The sequence below is a fragment of the Stegastes partitus genome, unplaced genomic scaffold (genome assembly GCF_000690725.1).
Source record: "Stegastes partitus isolate 25-593 unplaced genomic scaffold, Stegastes_partitus-1.0.2 Scaffold567, whole genome shotgun sequence".
NCBI classification, from domain to species: domain Eukaryota; kingdom Metazoa; phylum Chordata; class Actinopteri; family Pomacentridae; genus Stegastes; species Stegastes partitus.
In genome coordinates, this window is record NW_007578298.1 from 87,733 (window position 1) to 106,930 (window position 19,198).

A 19,198-nucleotide genomic window follows, 5' to 3' on the forward strand; every position below is an offset into this window, starting at 1 on the left:
ATAGCTAAAGAAAAACAAATAAATTCAACTTATAATTTAATTATAAGAGCAGTTCAAATTACAGTGATGGATTTTTCAACTGACAACAACTCCACTAGCACCACATCATTTAGATGACTTGCCTTAAGTGCATCAAATTATAGAGGACTGAGTGTCACCTCAATTTCCCCTGAACAATCTAGTGTTGCTTTTGCATAAAGTTATCTTTTACATTTTTAAGTAATTTCTCATTTATACGCACTTACCTGTTTAGGTGGTGTAGCAGGAGGAACAGGAGGGGCAGGAGGTCCTGGAGGAACAGGCCCAGGAGTTGGAGGAGTGCCAGGTGGCTTACCAGGTCAGGTTGCATGACAAAAAACGCAGCAGTAACTCAGAATATGATCGTGTGCATTTTATATTTTAAGATTTAAAATAAACATGTTCATAAAATTCAGACTGCTGCTCAGTAAATAGCTCACCTGCCTGCTGATTCAGACCAGAGAGGCTGTGCAAGCTGTAATGTGTCAATTGTTCCAGCAGGGGGTGCTGGCCCTGGCTTTGGAGGGGTGGCTGGTGGAGGCTATCCAGGTAAGACAGCTATAAACTCCCTGCAGTGATTTCAAACAATAAACAATAAGTTGAGAATAAAGTTGATAAAACTTGTAAACACCCAAACTGGGTTCCTATGTTTGTGCCTTTAACACACGGTTATGGAACACAAAGTATAGAAAATGCTTTTATCCTGAGTGTCATGGCGACTATTTGCATTGGCAAATATTTATTCATGTCACAGCTGAGAACAACAAAGATAAAAGAACCTATTGTTTATTATCACTTGTCTTTCCTGTTATTGTTCTCTAGGATATGCAGGGGCTGGGCAAAAATGTAAGAAAACTCACTGTGTTCACTGAAATAAGCATGCTTTAAGTAGCCTTCATAACTAAATACGCACAAGTCCAACATTCACACATACACAAACAAAAGCATGACGATGAAGGCAAGCACTCATTTATTCAACGTCTTTTTTGAGAATTACTTAGAGGCATCCTATTCTTAAGCACAAAAGAGAGGTTTGTCAGTGAAATAAATAAAACAAAACAAAGAATTTTGCATGCTTTTATAATCTTTAGTGTTGGGGAATTATCTGCAATGTCACAGTTTGTTTTACTTTCATGTTCTTCAGCCAAGGCACAGAAGGCAGCCAAATATGCAGCCCTGCAGGCCATACTTGGATCTGGGGGCTATAGAGGTAAAAAATTATACACACTTTGCTGCTGTACAGTAAGACACATCTACACACTGTAAATCCATTTCAGAACTCATAAATAGGAGTTCCTCTGAATTTAAGGGTTGCAACTTGACATTAAGTTTACAAAAAAAAAACTTCTCACACACAGTATTATCAAACCTCCTAGTTTGCACTACAACTCTTCTTTCTTGTAGTTAGATTACAAGTTCCACAATGGAAAATCTTTCATACATTGCAGTTGTTCCTCTGGTGATTACATGGTAACAGTTATTATTTACCTCAGTAATGATTTCTATGCAACTTATTCAAAATATAAACAGCAACTTCTATAGTAATTCACCATGCTTCTTTCTGAATTAACTCGGGTAGAAAAATGACTTCTTCAGAAGTGATGTGGTAAAAAAATACCATGTAGTCTTTTTTTACCACAAATGAAAAACTGAAGTAATGCCACTGGGAGCTTAGCATCTCTGACTAAAACTGACTTGAAGTGTGACTGAGCAGTGCAAAAGCTTGTTTTTATTGCACTGGCTGAACATCTTTAAAAGTAGAGGTTTTACATTGTACCATGTGCACAGTATGTTGTATGGCAAGTGAAGAATACTTCTCTCTGCTCTGTTTTTTTTAGGTGCTGGCTGTCAGGGTAAGTTCTGTGGCCGAAGGAGGAAGTGAGCAACCAACAGACATGAAGTGACCTCATTAAAACCACAGTGGTGCTATTGCATGATCCCAAACTGTAAATGTCTTATCTGCCATAGAAGCTAAAGCTTCAACACATTCCATGTGTTACATTTTTATTTGCTTAAATGTTATACAAGGCTCATTGAATAAGAGAAATGGTTCTCAACCTGTTAGGATCCTGATTCCTTTTAAACAAGATGTTGCAGACTGATATGCAGATTGGTGAGACTTGTCGCTGTCATGTTGTTGTTATTTTTTTGGGATTATTCAGCAATTGGACTTTGGTCAGATACAAAAATATTTACAATTTCACAAGAAAAAAAATACTAATTAGAGCAAGTCTGAATTTCAAAAAATAAGCTTTAAGAGTGTTAACATCCTTGTTTGAGATGAGGCAGACCTTCACTGAAATGATCACCAGTGGTTGCTAGATAAAGGAAGTTGGTGAGATTTCCATATTGATCCCAACTTGATTTGATGTCACGATGACATACGCAATGATAACATCATGAGATCAAGGCGGCCACAGCTTTTGGAACGGGGCACCAGTGAGTGTATGGCCTAAGGGCATGATGGAAAACATCTGGCTCTCACCTCATCTATTAGCTGATTGTTTTAAATTATGACTCAACAATATGACCTTCGACTGTGCTGCTATTTTACAAGAAAATTAATGTAAAATGGAAGCTGAACCAAGAACACAGATTACAGATACCCCGTCACAAATAAAACTACAACAATTGAATAAATCAATCAGTTTCTGTAACTCCCAGTACAGACTACAGGGTGCTAGGAACTGTCTTGACGGTTGACTTTTAACACTACTCCCTGCTGCTGCTGCTCTTGACTTCTGTTAAAGAAAGATGCAGTTGATCTTAAATTAGCCCATCAACAACACAACAACTAGCACACTGGAGGCAATGAAACTTTTCAAGCTCTCTTTCTATTTTGCTATTAACATTTGTTCTAATCCTAATTTTCCCCAATGAATCGCTTTGCAACTCTCTGGGGATCTTGACTACCAGGCTGAGAACCACTAAATGATGGATCCATATTTCTTTTTATCTGCGAGGCCAAGCTGTGCTATATTACAGTTGTTGTTTTCTGTTGCTATGTTGAATATCATTTGTGTTGCAATGCAAGTATCACCATGAATCCTCTGGGTTGAGACTGATACCAAGGACTCCCTCAGGGCAGCTCCTTCAGACCTGTCTGCGTGCTGACACAATGTTTAGGAAAAACTTCTCCAAGGCAACACTTTTGTCCAGTTTGACTGGGTTTTTATTTTGTCTGCAGAATTTAAAATGTGTTATTTCACTGTTTTTAGCTCTTACATCAATAGAAGCACTTGTCTAATCTGCCCAGCAAAGTGTACAGACAAAGAAACAGATGGCTGCTGCTCTGGGGAATGATGAACAGAAGGGGCACTCAGTGGAGTTTTCTGTGGTTTGGTGTTTTGACTAGTTATTATCTGATCCTTGAAAAGCAGCCTCTGTTCATGTTAACTGTACTCAGGCCTCAGTTGTATCAATCGTGGAGGCTCAAAGTCTTCAGCTATTAACACTGGTGAGATTTTTCTACTCTGTTCACAACATTAAAGGCACTGTTCCATGGCTACATCACACTAAGTGGTTTAGGGTAAAGTTTTGGTTAACCTGCATTTTGTTTTCATTGTTAGAAGGATGTATTTGTTATAATATTATGATGTGGCTTAGTTTTCGCTTTTACATTTGCTGTTGAAGAGAGCATTCAAGCAAAATGTGAGGTAATACGACAAGAATACATGACATCTGAGGAGTACTGATTACTGTGTTTTTTTTTCTTTTGATGTACCTCCTTTAACACTGTTGAAAATTTGTTCACGTTTACTAGACTTTTTAAATTATGCTGAGGAATCTATTTAGTCGTATTTTACAAATTCAAGTACATTAATACAGTATTAAATATTTGAGCTAGTTATTTTGTGTGTGAGTGTTTCAACAGTTTTTAAACGTGTGTACTACTAGGATGATAGAAGTGCTTTGTTTTCTACATTGTCCTTGAATGTGTGCTGAATCACAATGTAGTCTGTGAGGTCATTAAGACAGAAAAAAAAGTATAACTGAATCTTATCTTGCATTTGAGCTTATGTTTGTGTTTATCATGCAGCTCAACATGTGTTTTTAACATCTGTAATTTTTTTATGTGGCCTATGAAGAAAATAATGCACTTTTGTACACTTTCTGACAATGCTCTCTGAAGTAAAGAGATGACCAACGACAGTTGTTTCTGGCTATTGTTTTTAACGCAAGACTTATTTACTATGTTAAACATTAAATGTGAAAGTGTGAGCAGAGCGTTGGCATAAGGTGAGAGACTGAAGCTGCACATTGAGAGGAAGATGTTAGTTTTAACATGTTTGCCTGTGGTTGCTTTTAAATAACCACAAGTTAGGGTGTATAGAGAAAAGAGGAAATGGCGAACTGCTGCTTTTGCAGTGTGATAAAGTAAAAACAGCAGTCAAGCATTGTCTTTATGGTGACTCATATGCAAACTAAACAAATAGTGTTAGCAGGTCATAGTGAAGAGCAAAACCTGTTATGGGGGTTTGTGCTAAGTGTGTGGGGGGAAGTAAAGAGGAGGTGGTCGTGTGATACCGAGAGCTTGCCTCAATGAAACCACCAGTAATAGAACGTGTGCCCACATGATGCCTCTGTAGACTCGTCTGCACGGTAGCACTCATACAAAAGGCATTTTAAAATAATGTTTCTTTAGGTCAAGAGCCACTCAGTCAGAGGGTTTGGTAATCAGTAGCAATTGGTGAAACTAATGGAAGCCGTTATACAGGAATGATGGGTGGCTACTGGTGAGATTACAGAGCCCATTATGCACTTATGGTAGCTGGACAATAGAGCCTATCAAGCCAGTTGGACCAGCCACTGTAGCTTAAACTGAGCACAACGTAAACATTGGTTTCGGGCCTTTTTCAGGGTTAGGATAGAATTCAAAGATACCTAATAGGCTCACTTGCCCAAAGAGTGTCAAACTTTTCTGACTAACTAATAATTGCTGAGAGAGATGAGTGGAGCTGGATAAGCTGCATCAAGAGCAAACGTTTAACCCAATACAGGCAGTCACATTAATTTAGCCTCAGCAGACACAGTGTAGAAATAAGCCTGGGTCAAGGTGCTGTGCATCTGGAGTTAAAGGTGATCTAAAGGTATCCTGGGTCAGGTTAAAGGAACATTAGGTCAGGCGTCCAGAATGGTGTTGAATATCATGGAGCCCAGCAGAAATTACTGTAAAGCTCACTGCAGGCCAAGCAATGATTGAAGAAATCACTTCATCTGAAGGCTTCCACTGTAATGGTCACTCAAGTTTTCACAAGCTTTATTTTTTATTTTGTGCAGATTTTTACTATTATGCAATATTTACAGCAACACACATATTATACAGCACAGGTGCAAACAAGGTCTCAATCTATCAAGTCCTAAAACCATAAATATACCACAAACAAAATATCCAAGGACAGACCATAAACTATAGACTATATGTTACAGAAACAGTGAAAGAAACACAAATATTACAAGTTCTAACTATTGAGACTAATTCACTTTATCATGTTGATGATAAAAGCACCCCCTGAATACCCTGCACACACACCTGTTTGTGTCTTTCAGAGTCCAGTGCAGGTTTGTCTGCACTGTGCAATAAAAGCATGCATGTCCTGATATGGTGCACCACTATTATTTATAGACTGTAGCTATAAATTGAGTTGCTAGACTAATAGTGGAAAATGTGCTGTGAAAGGAAAATAACATATACTCCGTTGGAAATCTACTTAGTTTCAAATAATATAACTACTCAATTTCAAATAATTGCAAATAATACTGCAGCACGATTGACCCAGGGTTTTAACTGTCATTGCAATGGTTTTACTGATTCATGCTGTCTTACTTGTGTGATAGTTCCGCTTTTGAAAATATACACTGCAAATCAAATTGCACTATCTGCCAGAAAAATATTTTCTCCAAATCATTCAGCTTTAAAATCTAACATCCTGCCAAAAGAATATTTTTATTACTCTGGTGTCAGTCAAATAAAAATTTTGTGGATCTAAACTTACTGAACAGTTTCAGTGGTTTTGTTAATCTAATTCTGAGCTGGTCTTCATACTTCCGTTTTAACTGAATCCTCCCTCTTTGTTATGTGTGATGAATAGAGTGCCTTACTGAAGGATCTGGACAGTGCAGTAATTGGGGCATACATAAAGAGATTATGCCTGCGCTGATGAGAACAGGGCTCATTTCAAAACAGACTCACCAGCTTTCTCACACCACTTCTGAGAAAAACACACACTTATCCTAACTCACATAAACACCCACGTAGGTTCACGTTCAGCTTAATTTGGTGGACTCTGCAGAGGGGTGTAACTATATCTTGCAGAAGTCCACATACTATAAGTAACAGGAGGGGGAAGGCGGAGCAGAACGTCCTGACTGGGATAGGTCTGTTTCCCAGCAGCCAGCAGGGGGAATCTGGCCAGCTGGTGTCAGTGGGTCAGACTTTTTTCTCACACAGCTACTCTGCATGTTAGAGAGGGAAGTCGCATGCACAGGAAGCCTTTGAACGCATGGAGAGAGAGAGTAGAAAAATAAAAGGCAACGCCTGCTGCCAGTAAAGTGAGTGTACGACCTTCTCATGAGTGCACACAGCTAGCAAGTTCCTTTCTTAACTGAGTGGATTGTGTCAGACAGCTGTCTATCAGTCAACTGGAAGGGCAGTATGTCACGACGGGACCAGAGGTTTCGGAGAGGAATGAAAGGACGGTAAGAGCTACAGTCTTTAAAATGAGTGAGTTTTGTCCGTGCTGGTGAGAGTGCAAGGAAAGAGATAGAGTATGAAAGTGTGAGTGAAAGCAAGAGAAAAAATATATAAGCTGTAGCACACTGTTGCATGTATACTTCCTTAAACAGAGCTATGCCTTGACAAACAGATCCAGACGTAAGTCATGCTTCACTAGATTGCCTTTACTTTCACATTAGCTATGAGGATTCGTGTGACTAGTTCATGAAACAAAACAATAACAGGCCTTTGCTTTCCATCCAAGCTGCCAGTATTGTCAATATTAAAACATACACACAAAGCAACCTACAAATACCTAACATACATAGCACCGGTGAGTAAACACCCAACACAACACAGTTAAATCTAAAGCATTTTTCCTGTGACCTGCTGCTTTTTAAGGGGAAATCGGTCAAAGCGAGACAGACAGAATAGGAAGAAAACCACGGCTGGAGAAAACGTCATTAGATTTTTAACATTTGACCCAAGTTTAGGTCCTGATGTCATAAAATGTTTGTTTTGATGTACACCAGGTGCTGTTGTGTCCACAAGCTCCTCTTTTAGTGGCACAACAACAAAGAGGAGTTTTACCACTGGCTAAAGATAGAGATAAGACACAGCATGAGCCAGATGACGGGAACACTTTCAGGTGGAGAAACAGAGAAATGTGATTAGATGGGTGACGCTAAGAAACAGAGAGGATAAATTCTCTGGATATACGGCGGGCTGATTCCAAGGTTTTCTTGGGACCAGATGTTAAAGCGGAATTGCAGATGTGAAGCTGAAAGGTTTCACATCCGTCGCCAGCAGCACAATAACAGGAGGTCAAAAATAAACCTGCAGCTGTTTGATGGCTTTATTACTTAATTATTTCCTCTGCAACGAATGAGAAGCAGGTCAAATTGATCGCTAACAGCATTTCCTATCGTGCTGCTAGAAAATGGGATTGTCCTCTCATGTCGTGTGTATTTTCTGCCACAAAAAGGTGATAGGTTTTACATTACCAACAGCAGCAACAGCAGAAGAAAGAGAAGAACAACTGAGTGTAGCTGTCACATTAGGGACACTGTCTGTGATGCAATGCAAAACCACCACAGCATTAGCACCAAAAGCTGAAGAAGCAAGATCACGATTATTATAACTTTAAGTTGTTTTACAAGATTTAAGACTTCACTGATCACATCTTTTATTTTCTATTGTAAGCCAAAAAAAAACAACAAAACTTTATATAAATTAAATATGTCACATATCACAGTGAAATGCTTTCATTACACATCCAAAAGGACAGTGAAGGTTGAGTGTTTTGCTTCCCAACTACTTTTATCTCAATATAGGTCGATCTTTTCATTCCCTATTGTTAGAACAGTATGGCATTTACTGTATAGCTGAGGTTAGGAGAGAGGAAACATGGATCAGTACTCAGCCCAGGAAGTCACCTCCCACTCCGGTTGTAGTGTTGGAGAGATAAGGAAGCAGGGGTTTTGTTTTACAGCGGCATTATTCTTTTTTAGTCAGGAAAGTTTCAGTTTACAGATTTTAAAGGGCACACATTGCCCATGCTTGTCTGTATTTAAGGAATAAATGACAACAGGCATAAAGTTTGCACTTTTCTTAGTTCTCTTGTGCAATCTTGAGTGGGTGTGCCCATGGGGAACCAACATTAGGTTGCAGTGTTTTTGTGAAGACATGTGACTGACCAGTGACCCTACATGAGTAGCTCTTTTGTAAGACGCAAAGTTAATTTGACTCCTGTCTCAATGCGCTCTCTGTCACCATGACTTCAGCAATTTGGTATCTACATTCTGCCTCATCTCAACACCCTTACTGCGGAAGAGATAACTGTATTTCCTCTAGTGACGTGCTGCACAAACAGTAGCAGCTTGATGTCTCATCCTCAACTTTGTGACTACTACAAGCATCACATTGCCATTCAAAACGAGAGAAGAAAGGAGCTGGGTATCAGTGAAAAAGTATACTGTGTGATAAAAATAGGCTAAAGCGAAGACAATGATTTGTGGTCCAGCTGACCTGGAAGTGTGATCCCATGTGTGACGATCTAACGGGTCGACTTTCCTCACAAGTCTCAAGTGTTCCATCACTGATTGGGCTCGCGTTACTTTGTTTAAACACACCTCTGAAGTATCTACTGTCTTACAGCCTAATCTAAATCTACATTTCTCTTGTTTCTTCTTCCTACCATCTCATTGTTTCCCCTGTCTTTCTTGCTTTCCTCCTTCCTGCAGGTGTTGTGAATGTGGCTGCATCCTGTCTCACTGGTACTATGAAAGAGAGGGACAGCTCTACTGCAAGAAGCACTACTGGTCCCGCTATGGAGAACACTGCCACGGCTGCAAGGACACCATCACAACAGGACTCATTATGGTAACATGATAATATTAAAGCCTTCATGAATCAAAATGTGAAAAAAAAAATCTGTCTAAGCTTCTGCAATAAGGTCAAATATGTTTTTGACAATGTGGTCAAATCCATGATAATTACATTTTATAAAATAAAAGATGTTTAAAAACATCCTCTGGTAAAATGTTTACAATTGTAAAGTTAAATAAAAATTCTGTGTTATTAAAAATGAGTAGCAATTACCCTGGCTTCACATACTCTCCGTAAATCTTCCAAACTTTCCCAAATCAGTCAAATTAGATTAAGGGTTTAAAGACCCCCGAAGAAATGATTTATTTATTTTTATTTTTTTAACCATGTTAGCATGCCCATATTGTTTTTTTATATGCTAGCGGACACATCATGAGCAAAACAAGCCTTCAGCGTCATAGCTGAGCAGTTCCATCTTGAAACTACCGCGTACTGATCACAATCTCATAAAAACAGATTTAGACAGCTAGGGTTTTTATAAATACCATACCTACCAAACAAGAAGCTTGTTTGTGGGTGTTTCCATATCATTACTGCTCTTCAGAAATGTTTTGCAGTTCGAATAAGTCTAGCTAAATTTCTCTGCTCGGTTCTCGGCTCAGTGGTCAGCACCGTCGCACATTCTAGAGATAGCAACATTGTAGAATTACATTTAAGCAATTTTAAGGAATTAAGAGATTATTTTCATGGGAGAAATTTTGAAATATGTAACTCTGAAACTAATAGATGACTTTTTAGAAGTTATATCAAGTAATGGAGAGAGACAGGGTTTCGAGCTTTGTACAACAAAGCAATAAAAAACAAATTTATGTCACTTTCACAATGTTGTTTCAATCATACAAATGCTCTGACACTGAAATAATGCACCTTCACAGCACAACAAACTGTTTCTTGCCAAACATGATATGTGCAGGCTGCAAACTTCACTGTACCAAAGTCCTTATAGGCAAACCTCACAACCCACAACTATTCTCCAATAAATTTCTACTCAGGATTCTTTAGATGGCCAGTCTTTCCCTCATAATGCCTCTGACTGTATGTGCAGTTCTGGACTACGTAAGACGATAGAGTCATTTCCTGACCCATTTCCCCTCTGGCCATATTCTATGATACAGACTAACATTTCATTATAATCACTCACAACACAACAGTTGAACTCAACAGACCGTTTCTGCTTTTCTAAAACACCTGCTTAAAAACATTTTGAACTCAGACAGTACCAAATTGATTGATAGTTGGCGTGAAAGATTAAAAATAGCTGCTTTATTGATCATTCAAAGCCACCAGCTGTTCAAACTGACAAATGGCCAGACAAATCAAATGTGTATTATGTAAGAAGTATGGCCATGATCAAATATCACAACAAGTAATACCAAATCTCAACAAGCTACACAGACTGTTCATACATTTAAAGCCTTCCTGTCTCTAGTTTTCTTCCTGATAGTAATTTTTTTTTCTTCTTTTGACTCGCACACCACAGGATATCCTCTAAAAAACATCCTTTATACATGAATGAACAGAAAGAGCACGTATATTTCAGAGCTGCTCAAGCTGACCTGACCAAGTCCTCTTGTAAAAGAAGAAACATAATTCCTCTGGCCTCTGCATTGTGTTTTACCACACTACCTTTCTGCATTAACAGGTAGCTGGAGACCAAAAGTATCACCCTGAATGCTTCACTTGCATGAGCTGTGAAATGGTCATTGGAGATGGAGACTCGTACACACTCATTGAACGCTCCAAACTCTACTGGTAAGTAAGAAGTTGAAAGGAAAAATATAAACAAGTCCTCTATGTGAACAAACGAAGGAAGCTTCCAATAGAATAAATTCATTAAAAATGTTGTATTGTAGCTCTGATGCAACTGCCTCTCTTTTGCTGTTGTAAGCACTCTGTGGTTTCAAGCAATGGCCTACCTACAGCACTATCTGATTGCTTGTGCTTCACCAGTAAAAGTCAAGACTATAAGACAAGTGTTTAAAGCTATCTGTTCAACATATTTATTTGGTGAATAAGCAAAGGTGTTTGAATAAGGTTTTGACTTGGAGTAAATTCTACATTTTCACAAGATTATGAGTTTTCTGTCCTCTTGGTTACTAAAATTCACTACCAGCCCTGACAATACCATATCAGTCGATGTCTAATGTGGTTTCAGTATTCTGATTGGTGGTGTTTTTTCTGTCTCTGCAGTGGCCACTGTTTCTGTCAGGGTGTATCAACTGTGAGGTCAACTTCACTCACCAAGAGTTCACACATGGTGGCGCTGGTGTCTCTCCCTCCCCATGCAGTTGGTCAACGAGGCCTGACTGTCGCCACTGACTTCAACCAAGACAAAAGCCCTCGAGTCACTGTGACAGAGTAAGTGTCTGGATTTAAGGCATGAATAAGAGTGAATTTGGCATTTACCTACTGTTAACCTCCAACCCAGCCTCCTATCCTGTCTTACGGCACCTTTTCTCCACCCAATCAATCATTGTTCGTCTGCCTCAGGTTAGACTCCGCTGTTCTCAGTGATGACCTGCTGTCCTCTGTTCACACGGGTGATCAAGTACTGGAGGTTAACGGCATCCCAGTCCGCAATATCTCCCCAGACGAGGTAGGCCTCAAAATGACCCAGTGATTCAGTAGTAATCGGAATGTAAAAAAGAAGCGGTGGCTTATTAAGCATGACTTAAAGACCACAGCAACATCAAGGTTATTGTACTGTTCTTTGCTCTAGATAAACCATGTGATCCAGGACACCAGCAGACCCCTGCAGCTGACTATTGAACACAACCCACAGTCTCCTCATGACCTTCACTCAGGCACCTCCCCAGATAACATCACAGACCACGACTCCTGTGTCCCCGAAAAACTTTCTTCTGCCAGGAAACTCCCCAGCTTGGAGGAAGAGCCAAGTCCACGGGAGGAGACAGATGGACAAATCCGGATGAGCCTCTCACCACCACAGAACCAAGGAGTCATGGGAATGCGATCCAGACACATTCTGTAAGTGGTGAATGACAGTTTACTTTGATTAATTACTCCCCTACTTTCTGTCTGTCTAAGCCTGTTTTCTTTCTTTCTCTCTCAGGCGCAGCTGTAGCATAGATAAGTGTCCCCTGTCTCCTCGAGCGCTGTCGCTTTTATCTCAAAGGAGAGACATGGTTCGCTCAGAGTCGCTTCGTGTGGACCCTGGAGATCGGACCCATCGCATCTTCAGACCTTCAGATCTCATCCATGGAGAAGTACTTGGCAAGGGCTGCTTTGGACAGGCTGTCAAGGTATCCCAGATACTTCTTCACGCTTTGCCATTCACATTACAACTGACATTCTCTAAACATTTAGTTCTAAAACCGATTTCACTCAGCATTGTGATCAATTTGCTGCCCTCAAGGTAACACATCAGGAGACAGGAGAGGTGATGGTGATGAAAGAGTTGATAAGGTCTGATGAAGAGACACAGAAGACTTTCTTAAAGGAGGTGAGTGATCATCAGAGCAAAAAAGGCCACACAATTGAAGATGTAGGTAGGAGGGAGTCAATCTGAATGTCTGCTTTACAGCAAGAGCACTCTAGTTGGTGGTCTATTTATTTAGAAGTCGACTATAGTGATACAAAACCTGTAACACATAATAAGTTTAGAGGATATATTTAAATCTAAATTATGTGTATGTTGATCCAACCTTCCTCAAATTTGTACAGGTGAAGGTGATGCGCTGCCTTGACCATCCCAATGTTCTCAAGTTCATTGGACTGTTTTATAAAGATAAACGGATACATTTTGTCTCTGAGTACATTCAGGGAGGAACTCTCCGAGAGACTATCGAAAAAATGGTGAGTTAGAATAAGCTGTTCAATTCCTCAATGAGTACTGTCAGAGTACACAAACAGAGTGTGTTAGTGACAATTTTGTTGTTGTAGGACAAGGATTTTCCCTGGAATATAAGAGTTGGTTATGCCAAAGACATTGCAGCTGGAATGGTGAGTCCTTCACATCAACATTCACTAAAAAAATATCCAAAGTTACTACACAATCTAAAAAAAAAATGTGTCTAATATGTACAACATCTCTCCTCCAAAGGCATATCTACACTCTATGAATGTTATCCATCGAGATCTCAACTCACACAACTGCCTGGTCAGAGAGGTAAACAAGTTGTTCCATCAAATGTATAACTGCATTAAAACTGTCAATGTTCCACTTTTCTTGACTCTATTTCAAAAACGGTATGTGTTGTCTTGTTACATTACTGTGATAGTGCAGATAAATGTAAAATTACTGAGCACACAAGACCAAAGATAGGTGCTGATACATCCTCCATGGATCCAATTCCAAGTTGGTAAAATAACCAGATTTGTCCCAAGTCTATCATATACTTTATTTAAACACGCAGTGCAGAATATTTGTCCCCCTTGTGGCTGTGAGAGTAATTACACAAACAATGTCAGTGCTTACTTGTGACTAATGTCCTGTTGATTGCTTTCATTATTAGACTGTAATTCTTCCTCTGAACACATTAAAGTTGTAGGTTATTTTCACCAGAGGCTCTGCAAAACTCCTAGTTGCTGTAGCTTACTCCATTGCCATCAGTAAACCAATTAGAACTGGTTCACGTAAGATGCATCACTATCGGTGCATTGGCATACAATGTCATCGCAGAAAACAAATTTAAAACTCTGACATACAGTAACAAACAATGAGATTTACCTTGCACTGACAGGCTTAATTAGTATGTGTGAACTTATTAGACAAGGGCTTGAATGGGATATATATACAGTTGAATGTTCAGCTAAATCTCCCACACTCAAGCTTTAAGTAGCAAAGACCAAAACACAAATATGTAGCTATAAAGTAATTGTGTAAACAACCTGGGAAAAAAAATGTTCTACAATTACATGAATGCTAATGTTTAATTTTTATTTCTTAAATATCAAATCTTAACAAAACTCTTCTGTTTCCTGAAGTCTTTAAAAGTTTTTAACTCTTCATAAACAAGACTATTGCCCCATTGGCAGTCTTACATTCTCCAGTGTTTTACTAAATTATAAACAAACAAACAAACAAACAAACTATAACACAACATTAGTGGAATTAACTTGTCTAACTTCATCCTTTTGTTGTTGCACACATAACTGATTTCACGCCATTAAGCTTTATGAGAAATGGGATATGTCATTTGTTGCAACACAAAGGCTGCACATAGCACTTTCCAACAATAACAGACCAACACAGCTAAAACAAAACCTCACTGCACAACCACACTGTATGTCTGAACAATTCTTTATCTCTCTCTGTGTGCGTAGAACCAGTCTGTGGTCGTGGCAGATTTTGGACTAGCCAGGTTGGTGATGGAGGAGAGGAATCAGAACAGAACATCTTCTTTGGAGCGGCCTGCGAAGGGAGCACTGTCAGAGTTCCGCAGGCTTGATCGAAGAAAGCGGTATACTGTGGTGGGAAACCCCTACTGGATGGCTCCTGAGATGATCCATGGTGAGCGCAGAACTGTCACCTTCAGTAACCTTCAGTACTCTGAATTCAGTTTTCTAAACTTTTGGAGGACACAGTAAGGAGGATCTATGTAAACTCAATTACTTTCTTATATCAATGTGTATTATATACATCAACACAAATAGTAATCATATTACTATTGATTATGAGTCAAGAAATTTGGCCGTAAAGTGAGACTTAACAGCCTAAGGGTATCAGGGTTTTATGCTGGATTTTTAAATGCCACTACCTTCTTGAAAATAGGATATGATTCATCTATTGCAGCTTGACTCAGATTCAAACTCTAAGTAAAGTTTCTCAACAGTACTGCCTCTTGCCTCTTGATACCATGAAAGCTGAACTATGCTAAACAATTCAAACAAGGGGGAAACAGTGTAGGAGACCTGTTAAAATTTTTATTCAAACAGCAGATCTAATAAGAATATATAGAACACAGGATTTCGACATCTCCAGCACAGGTCAGTCGAAATTTGCTTCACATTTCGCATTCACATTTTCTTATGTTTCCTCTGCACCTCTCAGGGAAGACCTATGATGAACGGGTGGACATCTTTTCCTTTGGTATCATGATATGCGAGGTAAGAAGCATTAAGCACTTGATTTCTAAGAATTTAAGCGATGTTGAGGTGAACCAAGAATCTGAGGAATTTATCATGAATCCAAAGTCAATTTAAAGCTGAACATGTATCTATCTCTGTCTTTCTTAAGATAATAGGCAGAGTGAGTGCCGACCCTGACTACCTTCCCCGGACAAATGACTTTGGGCTAAATGTGGCTGGCTTCCTGCAGCAGTACCACCCACCACAGTGCCCCTCTGCCTTCCTGCCACTGGCTGTCTTCTGCTGTGACATGGACGCAGATAAACGGTAAATGCATAAATCCACCACAACTGCAAATCTATGATGTTGTTCTTTTACCAGTATAGACAGAAAGTAATGGGGTCATTGTTTTAATGCAATGTTGGAACACTGCGTAGTGCACTGTGTAATGCATTACACAAACTAAACTGATACAGTTTGCCTAAGCAGCATTAGTATATGCAGCAGAGCATGTAAAGCCCCACAACTTCTCATCACTGCAACACTTTGCCTTTCAGTCCTACTTTTTCAAAGATGGAGGAGTGGCTGGACAACCTGCTGATGAACCTGGACATCGGTCTGCCTCTGCTTTCTGAGTTAGAGCAGCTCTGTAGAGCCTTCTGGCAGAATAACAACCACCAAAGTCACACTCACAACCAGGACAAAACCTTCATTTCTCAAGAACAAATCCAGCCTTCACAGCCGCAAAGACAGAGCCTTAATCCCAGGCAACGGTCAGACAATGAAAATAACCACATAGAACCTATCCACGTCGACCAGAGCCAAGAGCAAAATAGCACACCTGAAAGCCATTCAAACGGGGAGCAGCATACGCATGACGACCATTGCAAGAATGGCTCTGAAACCTATGAACACAATAATTCCACAGGACAACTAAAAGCTCAGCATGAACCATCACAATCACTGCAGGCCAGGAACTGGCTGCTCAGCCAGTCAAACAGGCCAAGAACGATATGCAGCGCGATGTGGGACGGATCTACAGAGGACAGCTCGTTTCTCTGACTGCTTAGGCTGATGACTAAGACAGAACATATCTACAGAGCCCAGGGATTACAGACATGCTATGAAGACGTGTGTGCCTTTTGAAATGAAACAACTGGGAGACAAATGAAAGAGTCAAAGTTGTTTGTGGAGGACTAAGGCATGGAAAACCTGTGGGGGCACGAAATGAATCAGTAAAGATTCATATGGGATGTTTTGCATGAGAAGCAGCAAAGATTTGTATGCAGCTTGAAAACAATTGCCTAGCAAATGACACTGGCACCATATTGCTCTGTGAACCAGTATTTGTCTGGTTGTAGCTAGAGCCCGACTGATGCTGGATGTCAATGATAACCATGTTGACACTTTGGGAGTTTTTTTATTCCCTTTACGTTGGCCAGAGTACACACACACATACACACTCAAACACACACATGTATTAACATAAACAGATAACAAAAACACCTATTTCTGATTCATTTTTGTAGATCCTCAATTCCCCTAAAGTGGTGGACAGACTATGTAATGGCAAAACTGTTTATAAATTAACTCAAATATAACTTTGGCAATTCTGTACTACCATTTCTCTTTACTAATCGACCAACGTTAGGACATAACTGTATGTGTCACAAGCTAAAACTGGCTAACCAGTACATCACTTGGGCTCTCGTTTCAACTTTGTCCAGAAGCTGTGAAACACATGTCACTTTATACTTTAAGCTGTATTGCATTATTTATCAGAATGCTTTATATGTTTTCTCTTGACAGATGTCAAGCCACATTCAACACACTGAGCTGTGAACATTAAGAAAAATAAATAAATACTCCTGCTACTAAACTGTAGATAACACAATAAAGCGACATGTAAATGAGTCTACGCTTAAATTGCTACTTAGAATAAAAATAATGATCAAATGCAGTCCTTGCTTATCATTTAATACAGTGGATGACAAAATGATATTTTACAAATGACTTCACATTTTTAATATTATGATGTATTGTAATAATTCACATCATTATGGTTGAAGTAATAATTCTATGTAACATAAAAGCTGTGAACCAGGTGTAAGACGCTCACCTCCTGCAGGCTTCAGTGATGGCTTTGAAAAATGGTATCTGGCTCCAGTTAGTGTCCCTCATGTCACAGTGCTAAGCATTGTTTTTTCAAAACATATAGTAAAAAGCAATGTTTGAAAATCTTCCAAGGTTGTGCAAAAAAAAAAAAAAAAAAACATCTAATTTACTGTTGGTCAGAAGAATCCTTTAGACTAGAGTCTTACAGATGTGGATGAATACTATTCCGTTTTTACTTCACTCAGACTAACATTTTAGGCTACTTACATTAAAGCCACATAGCTAAGATTAAGCCCAGCAATCAATTTGTAAAGAAACAAAGACTAAACTTACGTATTTTGCTTGTATGTGCCAATTTAACATTATTTTTCATATTTACAGGCATACCAAAACGCTTACCAACATTTTCCTTGTGTGGCACATAACAGCTGCTTAAGCTAACTTAGCTTGGTGTTAACTCACAGTTCTCGGGCTAAACATACTAATAAATATTAAAATGTAGGAAAACACTTTAAAACTCATGTTTGCCGCATATGAGTCTAGATGTAAGTGGTCTTCATGTAGCAAATACTCCTGGTTTTACCAAACAAATGAGGCTAAATGTCAACTCCAAGCTGGGATGCTCGCTTCAGCCGTTAGTTAGCATCTTGTAGCATTTTGTAGCTTGTCAAACACTTTACTTACGTTCACAGCTAACCCGACTTGGACGTCCAATGGTACGTAGCAGCATTCGTGGCTTATTAAACAGGTTAAACTGAAAGAGTAGATTAAGAAGACCATAGTTATTTTTAAAATGGGCTTCTACTGGTTAGCTGGCATACCAAATCCCCTTCGTTTTATCGCGTAAGTTTTCCTCGCCGCAAGTTAGCTTGGTCCTGCACAGGTTGCTAAATACTGCAGGTAAGCTAACGCTGGAGTTAGCTTCTGATTCAGCTGTTAAGGGAACTGCCGCCAAGTTTTTTCCCCTTCATTTTATTAACGTAAAACCGTGTTACACATTTTAGATAAATTCTTATTGCTTTCTAAAACCCACTTTTAAACTTGTGAAACCTTTATTCAAACGTAGAATAAATTAATTTACATGGACCAATCTGGACTACATTACAGTGGAGAGGCTCAAGATTATTTGCAGCACTGTCTGATTTGGTAACCATTTATTGTGTTTGTAAAAATGCAAAAAGAAGGAGAATTCTGTGTTTTTAATTTCACATATTGACATGATTAGACCAAGTCCAGATCCAAAACCACTACATATAGACTGGCCAAATCTGGACTAGATTATGGCAGAGAAGCTAAAGATTATTTAAGCAAAGATTCTGATTAATGAATCTTTATTTAATTTCTGAAAATGAAAAAGGGGTGATTTCATGGCATATTAATCAGATTCTTAAAAATACCATTTCTAATTTGCGCCACCTTCATTTTTTTTTTTTAGTGAAAATGCGAAAAAGCAGATTTCTGTGCTTTTTTTGCTAGTAGACTATATTAAAGGTGTAAGAGTTATTACAGCTTTTGATTTTTGAGTCCTTCATTCTATTTGTAAAAATGAAAAAAAAAAAAAAAAAGAAAAAGAAGAAAAATTTCCCCATTTCGTTCTGTTCAATTTTTTTTGCAGGTAGACAGACAAATTTCCTGAGAACCATATTTACACTCTCCAGTGGGTAGCTGGATTGTGCAGGGAGGTGAAGGTTTTTAAAATAGACTTTCAGTGTAATATTAGACATGTTACAGTCAAACTCTGACAACTTGAGGGGAATATATAGTCTATGTTCTTGTACAAACATACCAGAGTGGCACAAACACTGAGCAGACGTGGAGCTCAGTCTAATGGATGAACACACACACACACACACACACACAGAGTAAGTCTTTGCAGTGTGTCCCTGCTGTGTCCTCCTCTGATCTGAGGACAGTTTGTAAACCGGCAGCATC

General features: G+C 39.1%; 1 protein-coding gene and 1 long non-coding RNA gene across 3 annotated transcripts; both read left to right on the forward strand.

Moving 5' to 3' along the window:
• The first annotated feature begins 835 nt into the window (after positions 1 to 835).
• Positions 836 to 2,542, forward strand: LOC103362278 (uncharacterized). Its single transcript, XR_520455.1, has 3 exons — positions 836 to 864; positions 1,163 to 1,228; positions 1,857 to 2,542. It is a non-coding gene; the product is annotated as an uncharacterized LOC103362278 (long non-coding RNA).
• Positions 2,543 to 6,440: 3,898 nt separating this feature from the next.
• On the forward strand, positions 6,441 to 17,111 carry LOC103362279 (LIM domain kinase 1-like). 2 transcript variants are annotated; one of them, XM_008288591.1, is made up of 16 exons: positions 6,441 to 6,570; positions 6,646 to 6,717; positions 8,977 to 9,115; positions 10,764 to 10,873; positions 11,312 to 11,479; positions 11,612 to 11,717; positions 11,841 to 12,109; positions 12,195 to 12,384; positions 12,498 to 12,584; positions 12,806 to 12,937; positions 13,025 to 13,084; positions 13,185 to 13,250; positions 14,408 to 14,594; positions 15,135 to 15,190; positions 15,321 to 15,478; positions 15,709 to 17,111. In XM_008288591.1, exons 2-16 carry the CDS (start codon positions 6,674 to 6,676, stop codon positions 16,211 to 16,213), a joined length of 2,277 nt encoding a protein of 758 aa, XP_008286813.1. In that variant the 5' UTR covers positions 6,441 to 6,570; positions 6,646 to 6,673; the 3' UTR covers positions 16,214 to 17,111. The 2 variants fall into 2 exon arrangements, with proteins under 2 accessions (XP_008286813.1, XP_008286812.1); XM_008288590.1 differs by having other exon boundaries at positions 6,441 to 6,717.
• The last annotated feature ends 2,087 nt before the right edge of the window (positions 17,112 to 19,198 follow it).